The sequence below is a fragment of the Lissotriton vulgaris genome, chromosome 7 (genome assembly GCF_964263255.1).
Source record: "Lissotriton vulgaris chromosome 7, aLisVul1.2, whole genome shotgun sequence".
Lineage (NCBI taxonomy): Eukaryota > Metazoa > Chordata > Amphibia > Caudata > Salamandridae > Lissotriton > Lissotriton vulgaris.
Window position 1 is genome coordinate 345,938,487 of NC_141695.1, and position 14,915 is coordinate 345,953,401.

The following is a 14,915-nucleotide window of genomic DNA, read 5'->3' on the forward strand; positions in this document are numbered from 1 at the left end:
CCCCAACATCATTTGATATCATATGCACATCACCAATACCCAGCTCGCAGTACATCATAACAGTGTGCCATATCTAGGGCCACTGCACTTGTCAATACTGTGGCAGCAGCATTTTCTGTGTCAAATATAGATTTGCCGCACGTTACGTATTACCTCATACACACAGTATAAGTACCAAATTATAATAAGACTAGCAGCCAGCCTTGGCTTTGCCCGGGGCAGAAGGGGGCATGGGGGCAGCATTTTAAGCCTCTGTGCACCCCCCCCCCCACATTGCCCAGTCCGCATCCCTCCCGCCCCGACATTGGCCATACCGCCTCCCGCCTTGCGCCTTGAGCCTCCCGCCCGCCGCCCCCCGCCCCAACATTGGGCATAGCGCCTACCGCCTCCCGCCTCGCGCCTTGAGCCTCCCGCCCCGGCTTTGTAACCCCCGCCCCCAGGTCCCGACTTACCTCATCCGCCGCTCCTCCCTACGCTGGAGTGTTTACCTCTCCACTGCTTGACCGCTTGTCAGCTACCTCATCCGCTGCTCCTCCCCACGCTGCCACTGCTCCTCCGCTTCTCGCCGCTCCGCAGCTCCTCCCGGCGCTCATGTTCTCCCCTCTTCCTGTTGCTGGTGAACTCCGCTCCTCCCCTCATGCAGACGCTCCTCCCGGCGCTCATGTCCTCGCTCTTCCTGTTGCTCGTGAACGACGCTACTCCCCTCACGCATACGTCGCGGCCGGCGCTACTTGCAAGGGACTACTTTATTTTTATTTCTAAATATTTTAAACAACGTTTTTTTTTTTTATGTAGCCTATGTCCTTCTGCTTGCCCTGAGGTTTTCTAAGATGTCTTGGGTGTTCAGATTGGTGGTGTAGTTTTCGAGTTTACCTGGCTCAAAGGTGCAAGTTCTCTCTTTATAATAGTAGTATAGATAATAGTCCCTAGATCAAACGGTTAAAAGGTAAACAAAAAAGACGCTGTAAATGATTAACGGGTCACCTTTCAAGCTGTTGATTTGCATTCAGGAATGTGAAACTTTTTGAGGAAATCCCCAGCCCCTGGTGAGAAGGGCTTTGTTTGCAGCAGGAAACATGAAAACCTGCACACTGAAATGGCTGGGAAGGATTAGTCTTTCTTCGTCATTAAAATATTTAGTTTCTCTATTCATAAATAATCTTAATGTAAACAGGTGAAAAGCGAGTAATTCTCGAACTGAAGGAAGGTTTTATAAAATAACTGGGACGTATAAAATAAGAGAGACATGTATGGTCTTTAGTACAAGATTTGTGCACATGGCGGCTAGATTTCAACTCGGTATAGTATTGTAGAACATAGAGGGTTTCAAAAACGGCATGCCTGCGCCTCCTAGCAATTCAAAATCACGGTCAGTGAATACAATTATAAATAGGAACTTAAGAATGTGTAATTTTCTTTATTTTCTGTACGTTGCATATCATTGCTATGCTTTGTGTATCAGTGATTGTTAACATATACAAATAGCTAGATAAAAATGGCAAGACAGCTGCTTAACAATGCCAGAGTATGTGAAAACAAACTTTCTTTAAATTCCATCTGTCCAGTTTCCTTGCTGCTTAGTTTTCCTCTTTGCTTCGTACTTCGTGTAAAACTGCTGCATATAATTTCTGTGACCCAGTAGTACTTCTCGCTGGGCATGATTTAGGATCCACCTGTCCCATTCATTAAACCACCACAGCAATTCACAACCGCCACTGGCCACAGACATCACTCAATCTGTGCCTAAGTAGGTAGGGAAAAGCATAGTGAAGGAGGTGGAGTATGGAATGTTTTCTCTCCAATATTGTGGGCCACTGGAATTATGTGATTCTGCAGCCCCATTATCCATAACTATGGCTTTGCCATATAATCATCTGCAGCATAATCTCCAAATTGTAGGAAAAAAAGTTTCTAGCTCAAACGGATCAAACGTTACTACAATTGTTGCAACACATGTTCCTGTGTCTTCGAAGACCCTACACAAAGATTGCCTGGTCACCTCTTAGTTGCTTATTGCTGTGTTTGGGTGTTACGATGGTATTAATGAGGTGAAACCTCTTTCTAGGCGGTGTTAACGTGTGTAGAAAAGGCACAATTATTAGGCAATACTATCACAAAATGTATTGCAATGAAATGCATCACGTTGCTTAATCTACTTTTCTTGCAGCATAATTTAGTCAACCCTGCCACATAATTGGATCCAACCCTGCTGCATAATTCCAGTGGCCTGATTTAAATGGGACCCCTACCATTAGTAGGCTGCATAGCAGAAGAGGAGTAGTAGGACACGCACTTGCTGTACGCACCTGGAATGTCCATAAAGTTGGCCCTAACTAACCTACCCCGTCTGGAGCACAAAACAGGTCACCTAAACGTCTCCAACATACAACTTCTAAACGTCTCCGAAATACAATTTCATTAATAATGTGCCTGAAATACAAGAAGACCTTTTTAACGTACACTCTCTGGGAAGAAGGCCACGCCTTGATGCAGATTCGGAAAGGTCAAAAATCCATATAGGTAGCAAAACAGCATTAGACGACATGAAATAAAAGAAGCAAAGTGCAAGTTTATTGCAAACATTTACGGTGAGGTTTAGGGCCTTTGCGAAATACTCTGCGATACAAGGCCTTATTTGACATAATTTGACAGTATTTTTTCGAGGTGGTCTAGGTGGTTGCACTTGGAATGGTTTCTGATGAAAAAACACCACAAGGCCTTTCAGTATGGCACCTAAGAGGGTAGTACAGGCAGGTTACAGGCTAAGTGTGGGTCCAGTGTTTAGTGAAGCACCGCCACCTGCACAACGAGAAGCACCCACAGACGCAGAAATGAGTTTGGGAGGACCCTGGGGGATAGGGGTAGGTATATGGGGATAAAGTGCCAATGATCACAGGAGGGAATGTAAACCGGCACAAGAAGAAATAACAAAGTGCACAGAAAAACAGTAATGAGAGGCATTTCACAGTACAAATGGCTGTAAGTGAGGACCAGGTCCAGTGGGAATTGTGGTGAAAGTAATTAAGCAGGAGCATAGGGCTTCAGGAGGGAGGAGAGGGAACACACCAGAGTAAGGAGGATCACAGACTGCCCTGTTGAAAGTCAGTGTTCAGAATCCAGACTTGCTGGTTCTTCTCCGGTAGTACTATATACAGAACGACTGAATGTCACTTCTGAAGTCATGTGTTGGGCATTGAATCCATAATAGAGCCCCCCCCCCCCATCCATGAAGGATTCACGAATGGAACAAAGGCCACAGACATCACTCTGGCCCCTCAAGCAGACAGAACACTTCGTTTTATTACCCAGTGAGGTCTTGGAAAAGCATCCTAGATATTTTGCTTCAAGGCTGGGAGATCAGCTTGTCCAGTTCTGTATCATCTATGAATTAGCAAGCTTTGGTTAGGGAATCCCAGACCCTCGCCTCCTCGCAGAGCAGTGGAGCACAGTTTGCATCACCATAAAAAATCCAAAGGCCAGAAAACCAAACACAGCATCCTCCACCTCAACTTCAGAGGGGTACATAAGGTGTGAAAATAGATTGTAAACAGTAACTGTTGAAGAACATCTCAAATGGAGAGAATTAAACCGCAATTTCACGAACCCACGAGTTGCTGTAGAATCAAAGATCATTTCCAGGTGCTCTTTAATTTGTGGGCCATACAAGTGATGGGAAAAGCACATTTGCATGGACGAGGTAACCGCAATGCATTCAGAATGACCGGAAACTGAGACGATTGTTAGCATCTTGTTTTCAAAATAGCAAACATGATTAATTTTTATAGCAAACTGTTACCTACCAATGGAAAAGTCTCAGAAAGACTGAAATGCCAAACCCACTGTGTCACTACTAGAACCAGCAACCACAGGGTTTGAATACATTCTGCAACTTTAGATTTAATCTTGATTCACTGCAGTGGGTAGACTGTGTCAACTAACTAGAGATGCAAAGGGAATGCAATTTCCACTACTGGATCATTTGGCAGTGGTCAAGCACTAAGACAACATGGAGACTGTGCTCTCACCTAGGCCGTGGGATGTGAAGCTAGAAAAATCCCATACAGTAAAAGGAGGCAGAAAGACTAACAAGGTCGAGGCTATTGTCCATGGTTCAGCTCTCAATTGGCGAAAATCTCTCCCATAGGGATCCAGATGTTCTTACACTGGGTAGCATGGTACAGAAACTCCTCCCCAGCGCCCTGCTCTGGGTCCGCCCAGTTTCGCTGGGTCCCATAGTTCACCCAAGTGCGCTTCACATTCTCTGCCGAAGACCACTCCACAAACTTGGAGCCCTGAAAATGGGTGAAAAAGGAGATTTCAGTTCTATCAAAGAAAATAAACCATTGGAATTTTGGAACAACCACCAATTAATAACCCTCTTCTTTCTTACTTTATTAAAGCATTCACTATCATCACCTCATCCTACCACAAAGAACAATTTTCTATCTGCCTTGCAAATACCTGATATTTCATTATGCAGGCAAACCTTCCCCTTCCAAGCTACTCGTGGGTGGTATAACTAATCATGTTCAGTCTAGGGTATGATTGTGTTTATTTCAGGTCACCGAGTTTCATGGAGCACATTTGAACAACGGAAGTGCAAGTTAGTGACTATTCTAAAGAATGGGGCACAAACTATTTTTATTTAGGCAATCCGCCGCACTGTGTGAGTTTGACTTCATTAAAGTACAAGGAGTAAACGGAGATGTTGTCGTTTCAGCTGATACACGTCTTTTACAGAAATCCAACGGGTAAGATGGAGAAATATGGGCTTTGTTACATGAGGTCGTGTTTTGAAGCACTCTTCTGGGGTTTTAATTTATGCACTGCGGTTCAAAATGTTTGGGTGAGAGCAAACCACCATTATGCCACGTCGCGAGTTACACACGATCACGTGGGATCATCTCAGTTCAGTCTATTGATGTTATGGCGTTCCGTTAGAGCTTTCACTCACATTCTATCACTTTTCTTCACATTCTACCACTAATGTGCTAATCCTATTCAAACTCATGTACAGTAAAAGAGAAGCAATATTAATACAAATACATTTACTTTGTAGTGCCCCATCATGGAACTAAAAGAAAAGAAAAGAAGAATATAGAAATTGTATAATTACTTTGTACCCCTGAAGAAGGGTTCCACGGAACCCGAAATGCATTGGGTTGTTTTCTTTTTTTTTTTTTACTTTTGTGAAAATTATTGTTTGTTACTTATAAATTTACATGTTTCAATATTTCAATGAAAAATTGGTTTGATGACTGTTCAAAAAGTTTTTTCAATAGAATGGTTTTGAAAAAATTACACTAAACCATTTTGATCAAATTATTGAGTATCGTGATAACTTTAGGAATCTTATTTATGAAAAGGATTTGAAATTGATACACTTCAACAGAAACCGTAGGGACATTGGGTTGAGCCCCCTGCAGGCCTAGTCGTCTCTAGGCCTAGTCAGTGCAGTTTTACGTTTTTGGGTTGTGGGTACAACCCTCAGCAGGGTTCCCCCTTGACTGTATTATCTTTGTTTAAATTTTCAGATTATAAAAAATATCAGAGGGTCTGAAAAGGAAGAGGTGAACGCCAAATATAAACTAACAAAGAACTAAAACCTTTTTTAAGCATTTTCAATTTATCCATTGATGAGATACCAATATGCAATATTAGGTTGCAGTAGGTGTATTTGTTTCTAACACTCATGACTAGGATTATCGAGTTTGGACCTAGCATACCATTATAAGTGTGTGAACGCTTTATTCACTGACAGAATATCTATTCTAATTCCCATGTTTTCACCATTCCTAGAAACTTCTCCTGACTTGGAAAGGTGAAGAAAATGATGCAGACACCTAGTGGATTCAGGTGATCTCTGTATCAGTTTTACTAAATATGGTTTTGAGCACAGTTTTTGTTACTTTATCACTTGGTTTGCAGTAGCTATCGGTATAAATGGTCCTGATGAAAGCAATGACATAATGTGTCGCTAATTGCTGAAACATGTTGACCTCACAGTACATCTAGACAATCCAAAAATGTTGTGGTTGTCACGGACTACTTTTTAACATTGGTAGAGTGGGTAGCACCAGAATAAAATTCATTTCCAGTACCCCCTCAACCAATTTTAATACACACTTTTTCCTATTCTTTCACACTATTTTTTGCACTGCAACATCAGTCCCCCCCTTGAATACTGTAACATCCTCTTAAGTGAGAAGTGAGACCACGGTAGTTCTGTCTGATCGGGTGAGAGCCATTTTATGATCTAGGCACTCCCCGTGAAAGACAAGTGGCACCTTCGATGGTGGTCTTTAAGGAAACCCAAATGATGAAGGGCGGTTTCGTGTGGTGACTGATGGGAATCCTTACCTGACCACTTTTTCGGTTTGGTGTAGGGGTGAACTTAGAATAAACACTAGGAGTGGGGTTTTAGTTCTTTGTTAGTTTATATTTGGCGTTCACTTCTTCCTTTTCAGACCCTCTGATATTTTTTGTAGTTTATTGTATGCATGGGACATATTGGAGCTTGGTCTTTAAAATCCCTCTCGACCCTAATAAAGTTATTGTTGTAGTTTAAATTTTCAGATTACCTTTAGATTCGTAGGAGTGCAGGTCTTACACTTACAGAGCAGTCTAGGGTAAGCACATACTTCAAGGTGAGCTAATGAGGCTGTGCATCTTCTATCACAGATAACAAAAGAGCTTGTAACATGCTTTGGCTAATCATAATCACCTAACCCCAGAGTGAATAATCACTGATGAACCTATATCTATCAAGCTAACTGCAGACATGGTACCAAGGTTAGTCTTCGCCCCATCCAGTCTAGCTCAAGCCATATATCACCAGGTCTACTGACATAGTGGGTCTCTCCTGTCCCAGATCTTGCCAAAGATCTATATGGACCTACAGCACATATCTCCAGATTGAATAATCCTGGATGGACCCACATTCAAAAGCTAGCTCCAGACTTGATAACAGGGCGAGTTCTACCACGGCCTGATAAGCCTCAGAACTCATAATCTGGTGATATCTCTGCCCATCCAGCTAACTGTAGATCGCCGCAGAAGGCAGGGCATATCTTGCCATGGTAACAGTAAATCTGGGTATATGAATGGGACTTTTACTACCCAACTAACTTCATATCTGATAAAAGTTATACTCTTCCTAAAAAGCTAACCCTATATCTGCTAACCTTGATGATTAACTCCCCCTAGTTGATCCCAGAGTTCTGTATTACAATTAGGTAACATTGCCCATTCGTTTACACTAGAGTGATAAATCAGACAGTGCGTCTCCACAATGTGTATCCAATCAAGGCCCATTTCCCATTATAACACAAGTATTATAATGCGAAATTGTAGCGCTTACCTGATCACTACCAAAGTACCACATCGCCTGCACATCCTGGTGCTCCACTAGAAACTTGGTCAGGTGATCGCGGCCTCCAGTAAGGATATTCACAACACCACCTGGAAGGTCTGAGGTGTCGAAAACCTAAAATGTAATTAGAAAGAATGAACTATAGCAGTACTCCATATATGAAGGAGGGGTTAGTGAAATACCCTCTCATAAAGCATCCATTTTAGAAAACATGGCAGGAGCCCTGCATTGAGCTGAAGAAACGTCAACTATTGCAGTATTGTAAAGTACATCAATGCCAAAAAAAAGAAATACTAGAAATGCAATATCTGTTATCTTAAATGCCCTGCCACTCACTTCACCCATCTAAGACAGCCGTTATCTTTGTTTTCACCCGCTGTCTTTCATGTATGGAGGATACACAGTAAACATATCAACAGCATTAATCTAGTTTCACTCAAACTTGCATGGTATTATCCCGTTTCAAGTAGAACTCTGCATGGAGGAGGAGTCTTGTAAAGACCAGGCCCACAAACGTTTAAGAAAGTAAGAAAGGATGTCTGCTTGTGGATCTCAATATATAGTTAAATCCAGGGTTACACATTTCAGTGTATATACAGTACTCCTCATCATGGCAATATTATGTATCACTATTTGCAGCTGGCCAGCAATAGTGGGTAGTGGTGGGGTATATAGGGGCCGCAGTGGGGTGGAGGAGCATTTTACAGTCCACCTAAGGTATATACAAACTCTACAGTACAATACAGTACTCCTCTATAGTCGTCTGATCTATGGCCCAATTTTAGCCAAGGGTAAGCTTCCTTTGTATGAACCAGGGTCTACCTTAGTTTTGAAGCCCACCCTCTTTGCCAAATCTCTGCACTTGCAAGAAGCAGCAATGGCTTGGCATATTAAATCTTTAATTATTTGTTAATAGGAAGTGAAGTCAGCGGGGATTGAAAAATGCTGTTATCATAGCTCACTCTCTGTGAATGGGTTGATGTTTACAAACCATTTCATCCTCCTTTTTTCTCCTTTTATTTCTTTAGGGGCATTACTATATTCTAAAGAATACATTACTTAGGTAATCAGTGGCCCATCCCTCCTAGGGACCAAATTGACAATGCAAATTTATGTACTTCAAACAGATTTTGACACACTGTACGCACAAAACTACATGACAAACTTGAGAATGTGAATACCTAAAAGCTGACACTTAGGCATACGTCAAAAAAGTGCCAGGTTTTTTTGCATACAATGAGAAATTTAAGAAGACCTTTAGCTTCATCTAAAACAACTGTTTCAAGATCTTGGATGGTGTTATGAATAAATACTACTCAAGCAGACATTAAAGAACTCTACAAAGAGCCTTGAGAGTAAAATCACAGAGTAAAGCAGTAAGCAATGCTAAGACCATCCTCAATAATATTCCAGCGTACCATTGATTAATTTCAGTTGATTAATCATGCTCACAAAAGAGACAAAATACAAGTGAACACTGTGCGAAAAAATAAAGAGATTGTCTACCAATATCTTTGGCAGTTTAGTACTTGCAACAATACTCAACATGGGATCAGAGCTCCCACAACAAGCACTATGAGGAACTATAAGCAATCAGTCATGTTTTCATATTCCTCATTTGATTATGACAAGCAAAACTGCCAAATAAAAGCACCATAGGCTTCCTATGACTAACCACACCTCAATTTTACAAAACCAATAACTTTTACAATTTTCTTTAGGCGAAGGAGAACCCTAAAGGAGAAGCAGGAGACTGGGCAGGGACTGACGGTGATAGAGACCATTGCTAAGTCGAAGAAAGTTAATCCCACAACCAGTATTATATCTGGCAAGCAATGCCACCATGCAGTGTAATATCTCCCCTATTTTCAACATCTTATCATACTTTCTGATCCTTGATGAATACAACGCGTTCAGCAGAGACCTTGACTTGGTCATTAGTGAAAGATCTACTTCTTCCAGCTTAAGTGGGAAATGTACCAATTCCTCCGAAAAAACAAGACTGCCATTTCTTTTTCAAAAAAACAACAAAGAGGTACTGTTAAGAACACAAGCCCCCATCCACCTTTTACCCACCCTCACATACGATGCCAGCAAAGATTCTAGCTTCTGAGTACAGCTTTGTAAATATAGATTAAGAAAATGGAGAAACAGAATCTCTATTTTCCCTCGAATGTCTAAAAGGCAAAACTAACTAATAGATCACAATAAAACCGGCTGACAAATGTTATGTAATTGGTTATTTATAGAGCGCACGATCACCAGGTAGGCTAGGAAAGGAGGTGCCATTATAAAACAAGACACCACTAAATATGATATGGAGATCAGGAAAAAGCTAACAATAAATACTACCAGAGGCTGTCTGAAAATCTGCTCCATAACTTGCAGATTAAGTATGTAACTGAAATAAATAATGAGGATCCAACGTAGTTGCAGTAACTAAAGTGCTTATTTCAAGAGACAAGTTAGGAGCGAACCCGACCAGCGCAGCCAGGAATCAGTCACACACCAACGGCCACACACACAACATCGGGCTCGAAAACCACACACAATGCCAAGTCCACGAGCCCAAGCAATCCGCGAGCCAGAACAAAGTGCGCAACATAGGTCAGTATTACACATCCCAATTCCTCCAAAAACAGATGAAGGAAAGTTGATACACTCACATAACAAAGGCATAAATACAAAGACATATCCTAAGAACATCTATGATGTAAGTTACACAATAATGAAAATGAATAAAGCCAATATAACATTCACTAAGATATAAAACCCCACTCCCTACAAGAAAATGAAACGAAGGAGAGAGAAAAAAAAAAAAAAAAGAAAAAAGAAATGCAATCAAACAAAATCTTTCAAATAAGCAGGTACACTCCGTTTGCGGACTGGCTTGCCATTGCCACCACTAAAAGAAATATCATTAGAAGCATGCAGTTGATGTAATCGTGGTTTGCGTTGCTTCTGGTACAAAGCAACCCTTCTGTTCCACGATTGGCCATTCTGTAACTTCACAAAATTTTCACCAACTGCCTCCATACGAAAAAGCCTTGTTAAAACCACGCTGAATACCACCAGGTCTGACCTTTACCAAGTCTCCTGGACACACACGTCTGTTACCTTTAAGAGTATCTGAGCAAAGTCTCCAGGGAGAAGTGTCCAACTGGTGCTTAAGCAACCAAGTGGGAACCAACTTTGTACCAGCTAATCTACCCCTCATAAATTCAAAAGGAGATTTTGTCATTCGTGGATGCACAGTAGTGCGGTAAGCCCACAACATTTCGTTTATCTCATGTTGTACAGATGACTTGGTCACCACAGCCAACTTTCTGCATTCTCTCCATCAACTGTTGTTTTGCATTTGTCACCCCGAGTGGGATGGGTATGCTCAGACGTGAGTCCCATGCTCTCCACACCACTGGGGTCAAGCTATCCTGGCTGAAGGCGGCTGATAGCCAGAAACCGGTCCTAGAATTCTGGATTCCGGTCCAGGAAAGACACGGCTTGGTAGTTCGGGCAGGACTGTTCCCTTGAGGCACAAGGTCAAGGCTGATTTGCATATGGCCATGTCTGAACTGGGGGGTGTGGAGTGCAAAAAAACGATGGATTTAGGCCTAGATCTCCGTACTGGGGTGAATGTATGACATTGTTCTGCATTCTGTCCATCAACTGTTCTTTTGCATTGGGAACAAACTTGGTACCAGCTAATCTATCCCTTATAAGTTCAAAAGGAGATTGTCATTCCTTGATGCACAGTAGTGCGGTAAGTCCACAACATTTCTTTTATCTCATGTTGTACAGATGACTTAGTCACCACAGCCAACTGCATCGTACCTTTTACAAGTCTATTAACTCTTTCACATAAGCCATTTCCCTCTGGACTACATAATGATGTATGTAAATGTTTTAGACAAATGCCCTCAAAATATTGCTTCGTTTCCTTAGATGTCAATTGTGTGTCATTATCTGAAAGGAGAAATGCTGGTACACCTTCCCTACGAAATACTTCACTGACAATTTTGATAGTGGATTGTGTGTTAACGTTTCTCATAAACGCAACCTCCACCCACCTGAAGTAGAAACCCCCAGGACCAAAGCAAATCTCTCACGGTCAGGTAATTCTTTGAAAGGTCCAATGAAATCCATGCAAATCTTTTGCCAAACACCCACCTCACCCACAACATGTAGGTGAAATAGGATGGTCTAGACCAACACGCAACCGCTTCTCAGACTCCTCACAGGGTTCGCATTTCTCTATCCACTCCTTGACTTGGGCCTCTATTCCTGGCCACCAAAATTTATCTTTAAGCCTTCTGGCTGTTAACGTTTGGCCTAGATGACCCTCATGAGCCAGCGTAATCACCCGAGGCCTCAATGAATCCGGCGGGCTATATTTCTCGTCTGTTATCAACAAAAGAGCGCCATAAAGAACACCCGTGAAAAAGCCCTATTTCTCAATGAAAACAAGGTGAATAAACTACCCTAAAAGAGAATGGTCAATTAATTTATATAAAAGGAAAAGGGGAAAATTAATTATTTTCTAAAAGAACCCTCACTCACCTAGAGGTGACATGCTTCATCATTGGGTTTGTTCACAGGGGGGCTGACTATCCCCTCCTGTGTGCTACCACGCCTGCGCAGGTATGCGTTAAAGTGGTGATCAGTGCAAAAAGTGTGTGTTTAAAAGATCACAACCGTGCCTCAACATACTTTATTAGGGGCCAGTTGTTCACATTAAAATTGGTGTAGTCACTGGATATTTTAATTTTTGTCCAGGGATACCAAAAGGTGACTGGTCAACATGTTTCTGCTATAAAAGCTTAAGTCAGCTCAGCTTTCTTCAGGACCAAATTTAAAATAAAAATAAAAACCAATCCTACAGGGGTCCAAGCACGCTAAGGCCTGCCCACACCGTTAGGAAATGAAAAGTGAGGTTAAATAACAATTTGTACTCTCCTCAGGATAACTCACGGTTTACCCATCCATCCAACTCCTGTTATTCATCAGGCGTTGTATCTGTAAGTAAAATGACATTTCAAATCTTATTACGTATATCCTTCTAAATTGTGTGACCATTACTCAACATGTATGAACATACTCACTCTTATTCATATGTTGAACATTAGTTCTCCCCTCAGTTAATCACCCGGGAAACTATGTTGGTGGTGTATACCTTGTTACACAGCACCAATAGGTTTAGGTCTATACTCCCTACACTTATTGATGAGGAATATATTCTTTTGTGCCAAACCTAGGTTTTTTCTTTTTTGTAAAAAACTTTATAAGTGCTTCATACCAACAGTAAGTGTAGAAATCAGACAAGGGGGGTTTTAAAATCCATCAGTAGTTACTATCTAGTACAAAGAAGATTTCAGCATTAAACTGGAGATGTGGCAAACTTACAGTGTTAGTTTATAAGAACCGCTACATGGGCTCAAAAGGATAGGCAGATCTTCACTCGCTGTCAGTATCTGTTAAACCCAAAAGAGAACTATTTAGTTTGGCGTAGATTTCTTTCTTTATGCAAAAAGCCAAACGTGTACAAATATCAAACGTTATCACTCCCTCGAGTGACCCATTCCTTAATAAAGGTTACTCACTTCAGACCGCGAGACTCGCCGCCTCTAAACCTACTCGGTTACTCCCAATGGCCCGGAACGCGATGTCTCCGCGTTTCTCGTCCGTTTATTTTGATTCCGTGTAGCGTGCGTGTGATGTCACGCGTAACGGAACGTAAACACCCCACCTGACCGGTAGCGATTGCCGTGATGATATTTAACGAAATGTATTCACAGAATTGTTTATAAAATTCGTTAGTTATTTATTTCTTTAATTTCGGCATATTTCAGCTGGGATTCGATGTATACCACCGTTAACCCGATGATCGCAATGCGGAAATGGTACAGATCGAAATTAGCAACCCATTTCCGCCTGATTAAAAAACTAGACCGCTAACCCTTGGGCAGTTGGAGATTAGGACGCGAGGGTTAATTTGTACATTGGGCTAGAATTTAGTAATCATGCAGTATGTGCAATGGGCGCAAAGTTTCTATATGTCACAACACTGAATATTTCCCTTAGGGTAATATACATGCATGAATCAGTGTTTCAGGTGTAATTAGCAACAATGGATACTTCTCTTGGGGTGAAAGACAATGGGGTACCTTTCATGTCTATTGCTAGATTATTTCAAATGTTACAATGTGAACACTGTGAATAAATCACCGTAAAATATTGCCCCATGGAATCTCATCATTCAATCCCACGCGGTGGGTAGACAATCGGTGTATCCACCTTTGCTCCAGTTCGAACAGCCTTTGTTCATTGGCCCCTGCCAGATGTTCTATAATGGTCCAATGAAAACTGTCCTGTGAATGTTTGTGCTCAAGGAAGTGTGATGTCATTTTGGTGTTGTTTTTCCCACACCGTATGCTGCTTCTATGTTCACACATACGCAGTTTCACCATCCTCTTCGTCATTCCCACATATTTCAGGTCACATGGGCAAGTTATTAAATAAACCACATTGGTAGTGTTACAGTTTGTGTGGGTTCTTTGTTCCCAAACTTTGTTGGGTTCAAGACTCAGAGTCTTTGAAGGGCTTGTAAGTGGGCAGACACTGCAATTACCACAAGGGTAATGGCCGGTCACAGGTGGTAACCCCCACATATTCAGGACACTTTGAGTGGGCTCCTGTCTTTTCCTGGGCCGAGTGTGAACTAGGGAGTCCTTTAAGCTCCTTGCCCTTTTATAGGAGAACAAAGGTTTCTCCCAATTACAAGAATTAGATGTCAATATCCTCCAGTGTTTTGAAATACTGCGTGCTACCATATTCGAAGCTGTGTTATATGTTGTCACACAGGTGAGTGGTACATCCTCATTCTCTGTCCGGGGTTTATCCTCCAAAAGAGCGTCACGATTTTGATTTCGAGCCCTCTTGTTGCTAGTGGTCAGGAGCTGCGTGGGGTAACCCCTCATTTGCATTTTTCCTGTTAGCTCCTTGGCCTGAGTTTTGTAGTCTTGTATGTCTGAGCAGTTTCTCCGAATTCGAAGAAACTGCCCAAAAGGCAAATTCTCCCTGAGTGGGCGTGGGTGGAAGCTGGTATAATGTAACAAATTGTTCTTGCTGGTAGGTTTGTAGTGTGTTTTGGTTCTTAGTTCATTTCCCACCCTCTGGATGGTCACATCAAGGAAAACTACAGTCGAGTCACTGTGTTCATGAGTGAATTTTAAATTCACATCCAGCTCATTGACCCATCTGAAGAATGAGCACAGTCGTGCCTCATCTCCTCTCCAAATTAACAGCACATCGTCTATGTACCTTTGCCATAGGACGATGTTTTCTTGAAAGGGGTTTTCAGGTGGCAAAATGTGTCTTTTCAAAATTGTAAACATATAGCCCCGCTACGCTAGGAGCGAAAGTGCTCCCCATTGAAGTTCCGGTAGCCTGTAAATAAAGCCGGTCTTCATATTGGAAAAAGTTCCTTTTTAGAGCCAAAGAGGCACATTCCACCACAAAGGATTTAGATGTACTATAATCCCAGGAG

At 41.9% G+C, this 14,915-nt stretch overlaps 1 protein-coding gene across 1 annotated transcript in view; it reads right to left on the reverse strand.

Moving 5' to 3' along the window:
* Nucleotides 1-2,549: 2,549 nt before the first annotated feature.
* ALDH16A1 (aldehyde dehydrogenase 16 family member A1) overlaps nt 2,550-14,915 on the reverse strand; it is a 728,744-nt gene continuing 716,378 nt past the window's right edge. Inside the window, exons 16-17 of the mRNA XM_086930227.1 lie at nt 7,361-7,486; nt 2,550-4,292 (exon numbers count right to left, since the gene is read on the reverse strand). Coding sequence (XP_086786353.1) covers nt 4,119-4,292; nt 7,361-7,486 — 300 coding nt within the window. The 3' untranslated portion in view covers nt 2,550-4,118. The remainder of the gene's footprint in view (nt 4,293-7,360; nt 7,487-14,915) is intronic.